At 41.3% G+C, this 18,263-nt stretch overlaps 1 protein-coding gene across 1 annotated transcript; it reads left to right on the top strand.

The window, feature by feature from the left end:
• The first annotated feature begins 1,055 nt into the window (after positions 1–1,055).
• Positions 1,056–18,224, top strand: spag1b (sperm associated antigen 1b). Its single transcript, XM_063878770.1, has 16 exons — positions 1,056–1,161; positions 1,239–1,309; positions 1,497–1,609; positions 1,710–1,815; positions 2,014–2,144; positions 2,295–2,401; positions 2,771–2,900; positions 5,408–5,857; positions 7,778–7,877; positions 8,358–8,510; positions 9,152–9,309; positions 10,951–11,092; positions 11,786–11,912; positions 12,033–12,191; positions 16,263–16,583; positions 16,915–18,224. Exons 1-16 carry the CDS (start codon positions 1,090–1,092, stop codon positions 17,041–17,043), a joined length of 2,469 nt encoding a protein of 822 aa, XP_063734840.1. The 5' UTR covers positions 1,056–1,089; the 3' UTR covers positions 17,044–18,224.
• The last annotated feature ends 39 nt before the right edge of the window (positions 18,225–18,263 follow it).

Below are 18,263 nucleotides of genomic sequence, written 5' to 3'. Positions count from 1 at the left end.
AACGTTTAACTCACGATATTTGGATCACATTACGTAGTTTGCCTAATCTTTATGAATGTACACTAATCTAAATGAAATAGTTATTTATACAGTAAGATTACTTTCTACCTGCTTATAACAGAACAACCTGACAGAGTGGCATTGTTCCAGATATGAGCTGCACAGACGCAGTGTTCTCTTCTCAGAGCCGGGGGCCCCCTCAGGACTGCAGAGTCCCTTTGAAGCACCTGGACTATGACTACATTGGAAAATGCAAAGATGTAAAATACCTCGAGAAGATCTGCACAGTGCTCAGGTAAAAGCCACATCACTGAGGTTGAGTGTGAACAGGTAGAATTGATTTAGTACGTTAATAAACAGAGGTGTAAAGTAGATTTACTCAAGTACTATAACACTTTAATGCATCAATAATTATAAAACATATCATATATATTATTCTGAATCTGCACAATCATTACTCTTACTTTTGGTAATTTAAGAATATGTCGATGATAATACTTTTCTACTTTTACATGGGGAACATTTTGAATGCAGGACAGAGTATTCCTACACTCTGCTACTTCTACTTTTACTTAAGTACCAGACCTGAGTACTTCTCTCACCTCTGTTAATCAATTCCATAGTGTTGGTTAGATTTTCTCACTTAAAATCCTTCTCATGTCTTGAAACATGCTACATGTCATACCACTCACCACCAACTGCAAATGGATAAAGGTCATCATGACACAATACAGTCTAATATACTTTTAAGAAAATACAATTTTACTTTGTGTCAAGGTCTGGCGATGAGGGCATTTATCCGCATCTAATTAAGTTCTGTGAGGATCATTTGGAAAAACTGGACCCTAGGAGCCAGGTCCTCAGGAAGGAGAAGCCTGTGTCCACAGCTGCTTGCCTTCCAAATGATGAGTGGATCCAAATTGCTGATGAGCTGAAGGCATACGATATATTCCTTCTTTTTTATTTTTTATTAATCCTGTTCATTGCTGTACCTCTTAAAATAAGTAATTTTTGAAATAAATACTTTGTTCTTTACAGAAATGGCAAGAGGAAACCAAAGCGAATGAGACTTCCCTGAAAGAGCAGTCGATGTTTGATGCTCTGGTGTTTGAAAATCTGCCACCTGTAAGAGGTTCCAATTGCTCTGTTCCACCATGTCAGGTAAACAGTCTCCACCTGTGTACGCAGCAGTATTAAAGTAAGAAAATTACTCGAAACGGTATCTACTTTCATTACAGGCTTCAGTTAAAAAAGTAGAGAGGACTCTTTCAAAACACACTCTCCCACGTGATTATCCAGAATGGGACAAGTAAGTCACTGTGTCTCTACATTTGTGTGTTGCTGTATATTCAGAAGAAAGAAGACATTGTCAAAGCAGCTGCAGGCCCTGTACATGAAAGGCTCCATGGATGTAACTGTGAAATGGCAAAGCCTCTTTCATTGCAATAACCAACAGTTAAATGATTGATTTTTCAAAAATAATGCTTTATTTCCAGGTTTGATGTCAAAAAAGAGTGTGAAAAACTTGAAGGAAATGTGGATAAAAAGGATGCACCAGCCATGATAAACCAGGGACACCCCAAAATCAAGACTGAAGTGGATGCATCATGTAATATGTTATGCATAGCAGCTCATATTTACTTTGTGGTAGTATGGAAACATTATGTATTAAGGTATTTGTCTGAAATATGTGTTCCCAAATCATCCAGTGCTGACACAACAGGAGAAGCTGCTTCTGGCAAATCGTGAAAAGGAGAAAGGCAATGAAGCTTTCAGAGCCAACGATTATGAGGAGGCTGTTGCATACTACTCCAGGTCCGGCTATTAAACAACTCATTTATTATAAAACATATCTTACATCTCTTAAACAGGCTTACATTATGTTTCCTGGCATTTAATTAGACGTGTGTTGTGCATTTAAGAGCCTCCATTCCCAATACTGTTTCGTAAAGTGTTTGGCCATTAACCTCTTTATAAATAAAGGTTTGTTTTATTCCTGGCTTTTCATTACAGGAGCATCTCCATTAAATCGGCTGCGGCTGCATACAACAACAGAGCACAGGCACAGATCCATCTCCAGCACTGGCACAGTGCCATGGGAGACTGTGAGAGCGTACTGGAGCTGGAGCCTGGCAATGTGAAAGGTGCTTATACTTTTAAGTTACATGTTAAACACAAATCTGATTTTATTATTGGCATCATTTAATGGTTTCACAAACAACATTAAATCACAGGATGTAAAGAAAGAATGTATGTATTGTCTGTACTGTTTGTGATTTACGTTTTATCATTAGCCCTGCTACGCCGTGGCACCGTTTATAATCACATGGGCAACTTCCAAATGGCTGTTGAAGACCTGAGGGTGGTGCTGAGGGAAGAGCCGCAGAATGCTGCAGCCACGGTAGGGGCCAGAAGCACTGACGCGTTGAACACATGCCTATAGCCTGTTGGTCCACTAGGTGTCATTGTCTTTGTGTGAGACCAGACTCTTCAAACTGATGCAGCTACTGCAGGCAATGCATTCCATCATGTAGTTTGTTATTCCTGTAAAAAGAGAATGGTGTCATTCTTTTCAGTTGTTTTATGTAATTGTATTTGATATGTATATTATGTATTTTGTTTAAAGCACATTTTTTACATTACAACATTATTTATGATTTAAGGTTTTTAATGTACTTCAGATAAATCATAAGCTGTTCCTTTTAAAGGTCAGTGATATTTGGATAATACTGTTGAGAAATTCTAATGTGTTAATTGTTTTTGGATATAGAAACTTATATTGGAAATTGAGAAGAAGATGAAGGAATGTCAACCCGAGCAGCAAAGCAGAGGCAAAGAAATCCTCATCCAAGAAGTAGAAGAGAAAAATGACAGTGACAAAACCAAAGCCAAAGAGACTGGTGAGAACACTTCAATAATCAATATATATATCCTTGAATTATCATTTCCTAAATCCATTCAGAAAATGTATTAATGATTACTTTAAATGAAGGTAATGGTCTCTTAGCTAAATCTCTGTGGTGGGTAAAATAACAGAATTTGCTTAGTTTTACAGTGAAGTCTGACTCTGATACCTTGTGTCCGCCAGTAAGTAATATGAAATTGTAGCTTTACAGGTTTGGTAGTTCAAAGTGTTTCAAATGATTGTCACACTGCGAATAAGAGAAAGTCTGGACTGTGAAAACACCATTTAAGATAAAAAACATTCAGCAATTTGAACAATGCACATAATACAATAGAAATGTTGTACAAAAAGCTATATCAAACAGTGTAAAATAAAAATAATAAAATGTTATAATAAACCAGAAACGCTCCATTGCTGCCAACTATTTTCTAAAGAAGTAGCTAGCGCCACTGGCTCTTATAGTATTTTATCTTATTCATTCTAGAATGTAACAACTGTCACGAAACCAATTCCCCCTGGGATTATTGCAGTGTTTCTGATTCTGGTTTAATCTAGGATAGGGAAACATTTCTCATTTAAGTGGATGGAACAATGTAGAATATGTCTACGAAACAATATTAATTAATATCTGGTTTATAGATAGGTTTAAGTTCACATTTATATATAAAATAGAATAGAACAGAATTACTTTATTGATCCCAATTTGGGATTTTTTTCCGTTGCAGCAGAACAATTAAAACAAATAAAAACAAGGCAATGTAATTACAATAAATAAAATAAATAGCATTTAAAAAGAAAGGACAAAATATACAATTTGGACAGAAAATACACAGTAACTATAAACAAAAACAAAATCTACCAGTCAAAAGTTTGGACACACCTTGTCCTTCGAAAGTTTTAATTTATTTTAATATTTGTCTACATTGTAGATTAATACTGAAGACATCACAACTATGAAAGAACACATATGGAATTATGTAGAAAACTAAAAAGTGATTCTTCAAAGCCCCCTTTTGCTTTAATGACAGCTTTGCACACACTTGGCTTCTCCCAGTCAGCTTCATGAGGGAGTCCCCTAAAATGTTTTCCAACAGGTGTGCCTTGTTTCAAGAACTTTGAATGTATCCTCAAACAGTCGCAAAAACATCAAACGCTATGATGAAACTGGCTCTCATGAGGTGCTTTGCTGGTCACACTGTTGGTGATTTATTCAGAATTCAAGGCACACTTAACCAGCATGGCTACCACAGCATTCTGCAGCGCCATGCCATCCCATCTGGTTTGTGCTTACTGGGACCATCATTTGATTTTCACCACACAATGGAGGAACTCTTCTGCTCTGGAAATAATGGAGTGCTGCGTCAGATGACCTGGCTTCCACAATCACCGACCTCAACCCAATTGAGATGGTGTAGAATCATTTGGACTGCAGAGGGAAGGAAAAGCAGCCAACCAGTGCTCAGCACCTCTGGGAAGTCCTTTAAGACAGTTGGAAAACCGTTACAGGTGACTCCCTCATGTAGCTGACTGAGAAAAGACCAGAGTTTGCAAAGCTGTCATCAAAGCAAAAATAATGTATAATATAAATCATATTATGGATTGTTCAACACTTTTAGTTTACTACATAATTCCATAAGTGTTATTTCATAGTTTTGATGTCTTCAGTATTAATTTACAATGTAGAAAAGTATAAAAATAAATAAAAATCTTTGAATGAGAAGGTGTGTCCAAACTGACTGGTAATGTATATATATTTATACTGTTATATACAGTACCGGTCAAAAATGTGGATATATATATATATATATATATATATATATAAATAAATAATCAAAATGATCCTTTACATCTAGTTATTAAATCATTATAAATAAGAAACGTTCTGCGGGAACAAACCGTTGTCTTCGTTATAAATAGTAGGTAATCGAGACACTTCCTGATTAACCTCTCATAAAAACATATTTATATATCATTGACGGATTTGTCAGGATCTTTAAATGTGAATTTAAATCAGCCAGATATGATTTATGATATAAATAATGTTCCATAGACTATATATGTATTTGACACTATTCTGTAGTTTAGCTGTAGATGGCTGCTTCACTAAATCCCGACGTTATCTGCCAGGCAAAGGATTTGTCTCTAATCCACAGAATTACACGAAACATGTGAGAATGCTTCAGAAACATTAACCGGTCACAGCGGTCCTTTCATCACAGCCCCTCCTGTCTGCCTGTGCTGCAGAGAAAGGAAACACCCATGGCCCTCTGGGTAACGTGACATACTAGGCGTGCGCGCTATCTGCCTCCCCCCCACCAAGCACTTTCATAATTCACTGAGAATGGCTGCTTCCTGAAACTCCCTCTTTGAAGTGGTTGTGTATCATGTGTGTCCAACCCTCCCCCACCGTGATGTAACCGCTGACTCCTTCCTGTGGGCGTGTCTCCCCTTCTCTCTGTCTCTCCCTTTGACTCTCCCTCCCTCCCTCCCTCTCCCTTCTAGCCCGTCCGGTTGAACCCAGCCAGCCTGTGGGAGGGGAGGAGAGCTCAGCTGCTCCTGTCGAGAGGGGAGACATGGGTAATACTCAAAAGAAACCCCACAGCAGAGGGGACGGGGGTCCTCACAGTGAGCCCAACAACTCCCACCACGGACACCGGAGAGGCAAAGGAGCGAGCGCAGACAAGTACAGAGTCACGCAGGAGTCCAAGGAGAAGGTAGCCAATGGATCCGGCAAGAGGGGCTACACAGCCTCAGCCCCGGCTGATTCCAGCAGGAAAGACTCTCCGGTTGGAGGAAAGGCAGGGGAAACCGTCAACCTTGATGCCCCATGTGGAGCCCTGCCCCCGCCTCTGTCCCGGCTAAAGAATGAAGGAAACCTGCTGTTTAAAAATGGACAGTTTGCCGACGCACTGGAGAAATACTCACAAGCCATCCAAGGCTTCACAGACTCAGGTAAGGTGGAGCAGCCCTCATCATGGTGGATCTGTTGTTGTTGTTACCATAGACACAATAATATAATAGTCTAAGGTGGTTGGTAGATCAGGCACATTGTGTGGAGGATAAAGGTGGATGTGTGATAATGGTAAGAAGTTTACTCTGCGCCTCCATGTGCGTAATAACAAGTTTACTGATAGCAGGGTGCTACACAGCTACTCTGGAGTCCAACTGGCCGGCTCCATCACCAGTGTGTCCCTTATTTGAGTAAATATGGCTTTAGGTTGTTTATCATCAATGCTCTTTGGACTGTTTCCTATAACAGGCCATTGCAATCATTGTAAATCAAAGGTCATGACCTTGCAGTTATAACCCTAGTGCTTCCATTTAGTTTGTGTTGCCTTTTGGGTGGAGGTTAAAACTAAAAATGAAAAAACACTTAAAAGGATATATTCCATGAGAGAAACACTTCAACAACCGAAGTGAACTCCAAGAAGCAGTCCACATGACTGCACATACTGTACTGTATGGAACTGTGGTTCAATATTCATGAGTTAAAAGGTCTGGATGTTTGTTTGGTATGTTCCGTGATTCTCTCCTTACCACGATGCGTCAAAATGTGGCAGTTGAGTTGCATACTGTGGGGCAGTGTTTATGTTTGAGCCTCAGCCCCGTGCTAAGCCTCTCAGGTCAGGTCTGCCTAAGTCACATGACCGCTAACCACTCACTGTGAAATTGAATCTGTAGCACTGCAGCTATAATTCTCACAGAGAGGGAGACAGAGGGGAGAAACCACTGCCTGTCAGGTCCACCCAGCATCCAACATAGTCTTTGTTTATCTCCTACCCACTGTGCTGCTGGGGTCAAAGGGCATGACCATCCACAGCTTCCAGGGTCTATTATCCGTATGATGGCTACATGTAATGCAGGCACAACATACAGTAGATAAGAGTAGAGTAGGATACAGAGGTTGGTGGTTTGATATCCAGCCCCTGCTGTTTATTTATGCCAACCCAAAATCCCGCACTCCTAATAGTCTAGTGAAGGTGTTTGTGTTCTGATCCGTCCTGATGAGTAGGAGGCACCACCGTATCAGTGTGCTCTGTGAAAGTTAATTGTGTCGTAGAAATGCAGTCCATGAACTGTTCATCAAACCCCTTTAATGTGTAGTGGTTCGTGGGATGTCAGGAGGGAAACATCCGGAAAAAAGCTGATAATATTTACAACCAAACTTTCTTTTACAGGGTCTCAAAGTCATGTTTGCATGCCCTAGTTTCTACCTCTAACATACTGTGCATAATTTAATAGGTTAAGGACCTCTGTGAGCATTTTAGTAGACATCATTATCACTACCTCGCCATGTCAGCATCTAAAATCAGCTGATGCGGCGGCATGCTAAGTCTGACTTCGTGTCGCAGCAGAGCGCTGCTCTGTCTCTAACATACAGTATAAGCCTGAGTTGCCTGTGTCAGTGATAATGGTTATGGATACAACAAGCTGCTAGGCTAGTAGAAGAATAGCAAATACTGTGTGCAGTAGCCTGAGAGCAAGCGGTCCAACTTTCAGGAGAACATTTCATAAAAGTGGTTTGAGGAGCTTCCCTTCAGTGTGCTAATCTGGTAGCATAGCAGGGCGTATTAGGATGTCTGAGTGGAGAAGGTGGGCCTGATGCCTGTTTTAGGACGATTTCATTTGAGACTCTGTCATAACACAAAACACACACAGCAGCACAGGTGGAGTGTGTTCAGTTATTACTAATATAACAGAAGCTAAAATGCATGTCATTGTTTGGCAGTACTCCAATATGTTTAGAGATTATTAATGACTCATAACACAAACAGACTTTTTAAAGCCACTATTAAACCAGCCTATTTCTGAAGCTTGCCACTTATTGTATGTCAAGCAGATTCTAAGTTTCTGCATTGCTCTTTTTTGCAGGGATTAACAGTCCTGAGGATCTATGTATCCTGTATTCAAACAGAGCAGCGTGTTACCTCAAAGATGGCAACAGTCAAGAGTGCATACAGGACTGCACACGGTGAGAGTCTCTATTTCCTAAACGTGTTCAACTGTGTGTATAAGTAGTGTGTGAGAAGTAATGCAGTAAAGAAGTTCTTTACTTAAAAGGCTTTCCAATTTTTTGTAAATCTTATCAATTAAAAGTGATCTGCGACTTATCAGTCACAGATCACTTTTACTCATGAAGGGAATTGCACTAGGGTGTGTTGAAAAGGAGTGTCATTAATCTCTTCAGAAGTTCTGTAAGAAGGAGAACCTGTGGGAACCTCCCATGTGAACACCTGGTGTGTTTTCTCAAGATTCAACTTCGTAGGCAAGAAGAAAACTGGGGTGTGTGACAGTTTATCCACACAGAAGAACACACACGCTCTAAAATCTGTCACACAAATTCCTAGCCCATCCCAACAGACAGTGCTTCTCAGTGAGGATCTATAGCAGAGCAGCAGACTTGATCCTTTGACTTGATTCCTGTCTCATCACATCTATTTATACCATCCAGAGCCCTGGAGCTGCAGCCATTCTCCATCAAGCCCCTCCTGCGCCGGGCCATGGCTTATGACTCCCTTGAGCGCTACCGTAAGTCCTACGTGGATTACAAGACCGTCCTGCAGATTGACACCAGCGTGCAAGCAGCCAACGACAGCGTCAACAGGTATTAGCCCTCACCTCTCACTAAAACACAGAGGTGACTGAACAAGTTTTAACACTCATATGATGGTCAGCATAACTAAGTCATGGTTTGGCTGTTTAACTGACTGATATAGAGCTCTATCATGGAAATGTCATTGCTATCCAATGGGTGATTTTATCATTAGATGTATTAAGATAAGTAAATAGATAAGAAGGTACAATATCATAAAACACAATATCATTTACACTTTTAAATAGTTTTCTATACCAAAATCCAGAAATTGCATTGTAATGAATCATGACTAAAATAAATCAAATGAACGAGCGAAGTCTTATTAGTGGCTAAGAGATTTAGCTGGTGTTCAGAAGCAGCTCCAAGCTAAATGTGGCATGTCTGCTCGCTGTTACGCAACAGGTGAGCTCACCTGGCTGCTTTTTGTTTAGCCAGTGCCAGTGGATCATAGCATTAGCATACAACCGTATATAATTACACTATGTGACTCTTGTATAAATACACACTAAACAGTAGAAGGATGTACACTTCACTTCACCTGTAACACTTACTTGCAGTGAGCTTTTTAACACCTTGTCTGTGTGCAACTGTGTGTAGAATATTCCACTTCTGTTTGTGACATTTATGGACTGATCCTGGTTCTCCTGCAGGATCACCAGGCTGCTGATCGAGGAGGACGGCCCGGAGTGGAGGGAGAAACTCCCTGAAATCCCCATGGTGCCTCTGTCAGCGCAGCAGCACCGCAGAGAGGAGACGCCCAGCGCCGAGCTCCTGCAGGCCCGGGCCGAGAAGGCAGCCAGAGACACAGGTCTGTTCTGAAAATCAATCAATCATTCATCAAATTTGAACTAAACTGGAAAATACAAATTACAGATCTGCCACAGAGGGCCAACACGCTCTGTCCCCTTTAAGTAGAAGGTCCTCCTGAGCCAGCCCTAACTTTAAGCTTCATTAAAGCAGGAAGTCTTAATCCTAGTCTTAAATGGAGTGGGGTTCTGCCACAAACTGGGATCAGGTTCCACAGGAGATCAGCTCCAAGCTGTAGGATCTGACCATTCCACTTCTCAGACCTTTAGGAAACACAAGGAACAATGCATTCTGGGAACGCAAGGTTCGAGTGGGGTAATAGAATACTCTTTGAGATCACATGGTTTCTGATCATAACTCTAAAGGTTTGTCCCCTGAACGCTGCTGGCGTACTGTATGATGCTGGAGTATTTTGAGGGGCAATATTGTGTCTATTCACGGACACCAGTTATTCATATTTGTTATTTGAATTATTTACAATAGCTTCCTGAGTAGATAGAACATTGGCCGATACAAATCAGACATGGGAAAAACAAATCAGAAAATGTTATTTTTGACGTACAGTAGATGGATCTACAATTAAAATATTAATATATAAATCACAATATGTAGCAATATTTGTTATCACAATACTCATTTATAACAAAATGTTTAAAATGTGTTTTTTTATGCTCTTGTGACTGGTGATTCCTACGCTAACTAGCAATTCTTTTTGGGATTTATTTTTAAACATTCTTACGTCGAAAGGTCACGTGCCGACAGTGTTTGGAGGCTCCGGTGTAAATCCTTGACCTCTATCTTAGTGTAACCTTTGGATATAAAGTGTGACATAAGGCTGACAGTCCTGCTCCGTCTGAAGACTGCACTCAGCTCTGAGCTGGGGGGCCAGATAGATACAAACACATGGTGATAGGATACAGTAGTGTGGATCGTATCTCTTAGATCTGACTGCAACACAACAGTGTATACATGCTAAAACAACTACAACAGTAAAATGAGATAGAAACATCTATATCAAGTCCAGTGATATAACAGTTTTAAACCCACAATTTCAATTGTATCTTCATTGGGTACTTTTACATTTCCCTAAAAATGATTGCATACTATACCAAGGTAACCTTTTAATGCAGGCGTTTTGACTTCACTAAAGGCCGTTTACTCGTCCTGCACCACGGTTTGACAGCGAGGAGCGGAAGAAAATACTCTTCTCCTGCTCCTCCATCACTCTGCACTCAGATACACACGGAATGTTAAAAGCCTGGATTTTATATAAGTGGACGTGTCACCTCTGTTTACTGACCATGCAGTTTTCCCCCTCCCTGGGCTGTGCTGCAGCTGCTATTTTTAAACTCCAATGAAAGAATAGCCCTGCTGGCACAGTTTTCCCTCCCAGAAGACCCTTTGCAGCAGATTGATTAGCCTTTAGTCCACACTGTGACTGATTGCTGACTCTACTCTCATCTAGCTAGCACAGCATTCATTTCAAGGATTTAAAACCCTCCAGCTTTATAGCATAAAAGCCTGGCATAACCTTGTGGTAGGAAAATAAATAAAATGTGTCAGTGTTGGTTACTTCAACAGAAAGAAGAATTGAATGTGAGTAAGCAGCAATGAGTAATCCCCACTGGACTTTGTCTTCCAGAGAGGAAAGCAGAAGTCTGTTTTACAGCAGTGAAGCAAGAAGGGAATGACTTTGTGAAGAAGGGCCAGTACCAGGACGCACTGGGGAAGTACACGGAATGCCTTAAACTGAAGCCAGAAGAGTGTGCTGTCTACACCAACAGGTCAGTGGTGCCTCTACTTTCTGTTCCTCATCAGGCTGTTTCCTTATGATGCAGGAAAGCCAGAAATGCAATGTAATTGTTGGGATAAATGAAAACAGATTATCTTCAGCTGGTTTCTGCTGCATTCAGCTCCTGGCTAATCCCGGCCCCTCGTCTGTCTGTCACTGCTAGTAGTGAGCATGTATTGTTGATGTTGCATGGCAGAGGCTCCGGAAACAGCTGCCCGCTTCATCCGTGTTTATCACAACTCCATTTATAGCCACTATCATATTCATCTTCAGACACACACAGCAAGCACAAAGCAGGGAAGGCAGCACCCCCCCCCCCACACCTACTTTGGAAAAGAGCTTGTATGTACAGCCACACCAGAGCAAACACACACTGCTGCTGAGTCCCATCTGAAAGTACTGAACATGGGAGAACTCGATAAATGCTCAGAGACTTCAACTCTATCTCATCTATTTCAAATATAGTTTCAAACCCTTTATCATGAAGTCTGTCACAAGTCTGTGTGTGTGTGTGTGTGTGTGTGTGTGTGTGTGTGTGTGTGTGTGTGTGTGTGTGTGTGTGTGTGTGTGTGTGTGTGTGTGTGTGTGTGTGTGTGTGTGTGTGTGTGTGTGTGTGTGTGTGTGTGTGTGTGTGTGTGTGTGTGTGTGTGTGTGTGTGTGTGTGTGTGTGTGTGTGTGTGTGCAGGGCCCTGTGCTACTTGAAGCTGGACCGGTTTACTGAGGCCAAGCATGACTGTGATGCAGCTCTCAAAGTGGATCCGACCAATAAGAAGGCCTTCTACAGACGAGCCCTGGCTAACAGAGGCCTAAAGGTGAATGGATGCAAAGTCTGTGTTTAGAAACTAGGACTGGGGGGCACTCTTTAAGTCCCCCCCACATTTCATATTATTTCATGAGTTTCAATGAGTTGGTTGCATGTGCGTTTGCTCCAGGACTATCTGGCCTGCAGTGCTGACCTGCAGGAGGTTCTGCAGCAGGACCCCAACGTGCAGGAGGCTGAGAAGGAGCTGGAGGAGGTGACGGTGCTGCTCAGGCAGAGTCTGGCCAATGCTTTCCTTGCCAAACCCAGGAGGACTGTCCCCATCACAGAGGTAATTACCTCCAGCTAGGGTGCCGCTGCTTCTGCTTGTGTTTGTGCTCTGTTAAAGGGTAACAGAAAAACTAACCGTGCGAGTTCCAGAAAACTTAGAGGAAACTTTGTTGGGAGTAAACACAAATGGTGTTTACCTTTTATTAATATTGTGTTTTATATCACACGCTCTGTCCCCTTAGATAGAAGGTCCTCCTGAGCCAGCGCTAACTTCATTAAAGCGGGAAGCCTTCATCCTAGACATAAACGTGGTTTAATATTGCGAGGTAGTAGTGCTGCATTCATGTGACGTTGGAATAATCAGAAAGATGTGTTCCCAAAGGGGAATATGCACTGAGCAGCTCGGAAACAGCTATCAACTAAGCCTCCAGGAAGTGCTCTGGACAATATTCGTAGTGGCCAAACGGCGTACTACAACTTCCGTATCAGTCCGTGAAGTCACCCGGCCCAGAAAGACTCTTTCCCATTGATTTACATTGGGAAAGAGACGTCTGTAAATCAGTGAATAATTGTTTAACAAAATAATCCGGCCAGTATGAACCCTTTTATAGCCCTTATTTAAATCATTCCAGAGTTGTAGGACATTTTGACATCAACACTTTTAGAAAATGAATCTTTTATTTTCTATTTAGTTTTTTATAAAAACAGGTAGGAAAGCATCACAAAAAATGTTTTCGCCAGCTCAGGCATCAATGGTACACTTTCTATTAGATATTTTATTTGTTGCTTTTCAACAGCGCTCAATGGGAACATTTTAAAACATGTAGATTATGCTAATTTATATATAAAAATGTATCTTTTCTAAAAATAATCAAATGTACTACTATTGCGCAACCCTGTGTCTGTCATTTCCTATCGATTGATTGAATTATAGTAACAGAGTTGCAAATCAATGCTTATTTTAGCTTTATCAATTAGGAATTCACGCTAGCTGCAGAATGTAATGCTACTTTCAAGCCAAGCACCAACTTGGTTATTTACCTAAAGAAAGATAACTTTGAATTGAATGTGTCTCGTCGTGATAATGTGAGTAACAGGGTTGAGCGGGTAAGAGTGCCACACTTGTTCTAGACTGAAAGAATATGAAAAATAAAAGAGAGGACTGAGCTTTGGTCTACCCATGGCAGTAGCACATGGCTTGATGATGTTGTTTCCTCTGTCATGTGACTGCAGTTTTTTTTACTTCCTCTGCCACGGTTAATTGGTTTGGGTAAATTAATGTTATTTAAAATAGGTTTATGATTTAACATACTGCTATGACAAGACAAGATAAGACAATTTAAGATAAGATGTACCTTTTATTAATCCCCGTGGGGAAATTTGAGTGTTCAAGCAGCAACAGAGAAGAGGAAAAACAGTACAGGTTCACACAGGGATATGAAACACGTTTAAAATATAAATGTGTATAAAAGAAAAATTCCATTTTAGAGCTATTTGATATTTTAAATAATATTTTGAAACCACTTTTTCTACAACTGATTTTACATTTTGTCTAAGGACAAGTATATTTAACACAACAAGTGCATGTTTTAGCATTTTGGGCATGGATTATTTATAATTTTTCAGTTGGGACAGGAAATGTTCTCCAATTCTGGAATGACCCAAATCTCAGGCCTTTTTGTCTGCATGCCCTATGAGCAGCTCTCATAGGAATGAACGACGCCCCGCCTCCCACGCTGCATCCAGTTCTTATTATACACCCATGGTTTCAACGTGTAGCTTAAATGCGCTGAGCAAAAAAGAAGACTATGGGTACGGTCGAATTGTCAAAAAATCAGCTCCTATTGTCTATTCCTATCTACAATTCCTTGACCTTTGTGTGAAACGTCACGGGGTTAAGGAATAGTGGATAGGAGAATTCAAAAGAACTTGGGAAAAGAGACTGTGGTGCTTTGACTGCACTTACACTATCCCACGTATTTATGATGAAGGACGTTATTAATGTCTGCTGTGGGGGACTACAGCTTCTATAAAGCGGACTACTGAAAGACTCTAGAGACTCTGCACCGTGCTCTGATGGTGTTGTTTTATGCTTTATGAACGAGGACAACAGAGAGACATGTATTCTTCATTACAAAGATTGGAATTGAAATAAAAAAGGAAAGTGAACCTCATGCTCGTCACCCTCACCCTCGGGTCCACACATATTAATCCACATGAATCCCAATACCTACGTATGATTATATGAAAATATTTATAAATCAATACAAATGTGTTTATTATAAACTAGTTTTGCCTTAACCTATCACTTTGTATACCACAATTTAAACATGTTTTAAAACGTTTCAGAGAACCCACTCAGCTCAGTAACTGAAATGTGGACTTTATTTGATCATTTCAGTAAAAAGGTAACGTTCATGTTTCTCCTTTTGATTAATATAGAGCTGAACGTTCAAACAAAGTACTTTAGCAGGTTACTGCATACGTTTTAAACTGCTTAATAAGCACCGTAACTTTCATGAAACGCATTTCTCCATCACGATCAGTTGTTTCTGTGAAACGGCTGAATGTTGTGTCAGGGCAAATGTTGCGGCCGCAAGGCATTGTGGGACAGCATTTTCTTCTTTCCTTTCCTAAAGGAAGGTCCGGTGTTCCCTAAGATAAAGGAGGTTATAAAGGAAGTTTCAGAGCTCCTTTCCTATCATCTAGAGGTAACTGTGACAATTCCAAATGAACGCTGCTAAGTAAGAATGGACCACTTTACGCCTCAAACACACTCTATACACATATAAGAGTGACATTTGCCATCATTCAGGCTATAGTGATACATCTTTGCACAGTTTAAAGCTTAGCACTATGTTCCAAGCACCCACGGAAATAAAAAATTCTGGGCTGGGCCAAACCCCCAATGTTTCAAGGTCCTGACTACGCTGACTACGCCCAGTCAGCTCATGTGCAGTTCAGTCTTTTTACAATCATTTTGAACATTAGAAGGGCAGAACCTCTTGGCACTCTTTTCAGAATCAAGTTTACTGCCAGGTACGTTTACATAAACAAGGAATTTAATTTGGGGTCTGGTGGTGCAAACATAAACAATCTAACAAAATAAGTTGTAAAAGTAGGTAGAACATATAAAGATAATAAAAAGTATTACAAAAAAAGAAAGAAAATGCTAAAGACAAGCATTTACATCACATTTAGATTTTAATAGACAGAACCTTAAAAGCTAAACAACTGAAACTATGGGAAATGAAAATATGCAATACACAGAAAACTGCAATGGATTGCATTTACAAGTGGAGGGCTGTGCAGAAACGTGTGCAAGAATGTGCTAAACCTGTTCAGCTGGTCTGCAAGGCGTTGGCTGTTCATGGAGTGTGAGGCCTTGGGCTTCTAGTCTGTGGCCTGTTTTAAGCCCTTCCAGACAGTCCTTTAGCATCTCTCAGGCTGGAGGAGACTAAAGGAAGCGCTTGGCTGTGTTGATGTTGGATTAGTGGCCAAAGTCCAAACAGCAGGCCACATGTTCTGCTGTTTCTGCAGCATGCTGCAGCACTGCTCCACTCCCTGCCACTACAAGGGGTTTTCTCTAGTTCTTAGCCCAGGGTGGACAGTTTCTGTTTTCCCGATAGTAACTCTAACGTAGGCAGGGTGATCAGCTTTAAGATCTGACTCAGCTCGCTTGGCCGAGTTGATATGAAATGGAAATACCAGGTACTATTGATATTACCCCAGTGGAATGCAAATTAAGAGCGGGTTGAGTAACGCTGTATCCTGCAGTGGAAGAGGCCGCTCCAACCACTGCTAATCAAGTGCTGCAAGAGTTGGAAAAAGTAATCTTTTGAGTTCAAATAATCTGAACCATCAGGCCAAATGCACCATGCATTAACACAGCTGCTCATTCCTGCTGATACAGCTTCACATCCAGCTAACCCAAAGTGCTCATTATTATCCCACTCATCAGGAGGTCAGATATGCTGCTAGTGGAACATGATGTGTGCTCCTGGGTTTAAAAACACCTGACTACTTTCTTCTGGCCTCTAAGCTCTGTGTGTATTTACCTGAATGGTCCCTCAAACAAACCCTTCCCCATGTCTCTCCTCTGTCAATAACCTCCGTTCTTCTCCTCCCTCAGGTTGAGGGAGATGAGGAAACGCCGGGCACTGCTCAGTCAGAGAGCAGTCCCCGAGGAGAGGAACCCATCAACCTTCAGCCGACCAACGCCTACGAGTATGGCCAGGCCCTGAACGCAGCTCGCTGCAGCGGGAACACAGCGGGCTGCGCTGCCCTGCTGGCCTCCACCCCCCCCGAGAAGCTTCCCCACTTCCTGAGCACCCAGCTGGATGGGAGCACCATCAGCTTCATCATGCAAGCACTGGACTCACACCTCCTGGAGAAAGACCCCGACCTTGTCTACCAACACCTCAATCACCTGCACGCCGCCGACAGGTTCTCGGTAAGATGCACCACCTTTAATATAAGTCTTTGTAATTTAGCAAAATCACAGGACACATCTCCAGGGTTGGAATGATAAATGTATTCCATTACGATGACTTATTACCTGTTAATATGGAATCAGTTACCTAACCCACATCAATAAGGTAATGTAACCTGATTACTTTCTGTTACTTTTGGGTTACCTTAACATAAAAAGGGAACACTGTAACTGTAAGGAAATAGTTACAGATTTTTTGTCTCCTAACTACGTAATCCCGTTACATATCTCCTTACTGAGCACACCAAGGCGACTTTAAATTCTAAACACGTTTCTGTGTGTGTTTTTTCAGGTTGTATTGATGCTGCTGGAGAAGGACGAGCGTCGCCACATGACTCAGCTGTTTGAGCATCTGTCTGCAGTGCAGAGCGCAGAGTTCAATAAGAACGATATCCAGAATCTGGCCAACAAGTACATCTGACCCCTCCTCCCCTGCTTCCTGCTGCATGAGCATCTGCACCACTACAACTCTTGGATCTATGCAAAACGCTGCACAGGAACTGAGTCCACAGACAGGAAGCTGCAGAATGTGCAGTGGAACCTGGTCATACTCCCTGCTGTAAATGAACTGATCACTGTGTGTTTAAGTGACAGTAAGGAATATATTTTTCTGCCCAGAACATTTTGCTATGCAGATTTACTTTTGTACCACCCTTTGCATTGTCCAACATCAAGGCAGTGGGAAATATGGACCTTCCTTTTAGTGTATTGATAAAAAGGGTCCAATGTACAATGTCATGCAACGCTACAGGCTCATGTCCCCCTCTCAGGACTGGCTCATGGTCCCAGGAAGGACAGCAGCTCAGATCAGAAATGATATTGACTCCTGGGTGAATAGAGCCAAGGAACATGTGAGCTCATTTGCTACTGAGCAATATCCATAATATAAATTAAGAGTTTTATTTTGTCCAGATGTACTCTATGGTCTTTGTGGGAGGAATGGACCTGCTTTCATTGCTCTTCTCAGTTCTGTTCTGTTCTGATATCTGTAGCACTGATATCAACTGACAGTGTTGTGGGAAACCAGAATTGAATGTCAAGAGTCCCTCAAAGGCTGCCCTCTTGTCCATAAGGAATAACAGGGAGTCATTCGACCCATTTGTTTACCAAATTAGCTTCAGCCATGCAGCGTTTTTCTGAGTTCCTTAGTCTTCAGGCTAGGGATGAGTGTGCAGATACTTCTAGAGAAAGAGTATATCTACATCACTCAATAGCTTTCATCTCCTTTTTAAAGGGTTTGGTTTTAAGCATCATAAATCATACATATATTCACTTAGCTACGTGCACGTCATTGTTTGAAATATCTCATTTATTTGCTAACTTAAAGACATTCTTTCAATGTTTAGTATTTAATTATTGAACATTCATCCAAACTGAAGAATGCCTCGATCCAAACCATTGTTTTCAAAGGTTTGACAAATTCTACATGAATTGAGTTAAGGGTGACAGGGGGCAATCATTTGACATGTTTCACACTTCCTCCTCACTGGTTTTAACATACTTCATAGAGATGTATTCAGACTGAGTGCAGTGTTCAGAGGGCTGTTTTCTTCTGTGCTGAGGTGAAATGAAATAGTTCAATAAAAATGAAATGGATTAACAGTGCTTGCATTGCCTGATGAGCCGAGGACAGGACAACAA

The sequence above is a fragment of the Eleginops maclovinus genome, chromosome 3 (genome assembly GCF_036324505.1).
Source record: "Eleginops maclovinus isolate JMC-PN-2008 ecotype Puerto Natales chromosome 3, JC_Emac_rtc_rv5, whole genome shotgun sequence".
NCBI classification, from domain to species: domain Eukaryota; kingdom Metazoa; phylum Chordata; class Actinopteri; order Perciformes; family Eleginopidae; genus Eleginops; species Eleginops maclovinus.
Note: the sequence above shows the minus strand (reverse complement) of the source record. Positions and strands in the feature narration are given on the sequence as shown.

What these genes read in the sequence shown, in the direction of transcription:
- spag1b (XM_063878770.1), top strand. Translation starts at nt 1,090, where the DNA reads ATGTTTGATGCTCTGGTGTTTGAAAATCTGCCACCTGTAAGAGGTTCC. An exon ending in GGAGCCTGGCAATGTGAAAG is followed by an intron (nt 2,145 to 2,294) that starts GTGCTTATACTT and finishes TTTTATCATTAG; the next exon opens with CCCTGCTACGCCGTGGCACC. An exon ending in GCCAACGACAGCGTCAACAG is followed by an intron (nt 8,511 to 9,151) that starts GTATTAGCCCTC and finishes GTTCTCCTGCAG; the next exon opens with GATCACCAGGCTGCTGATCG.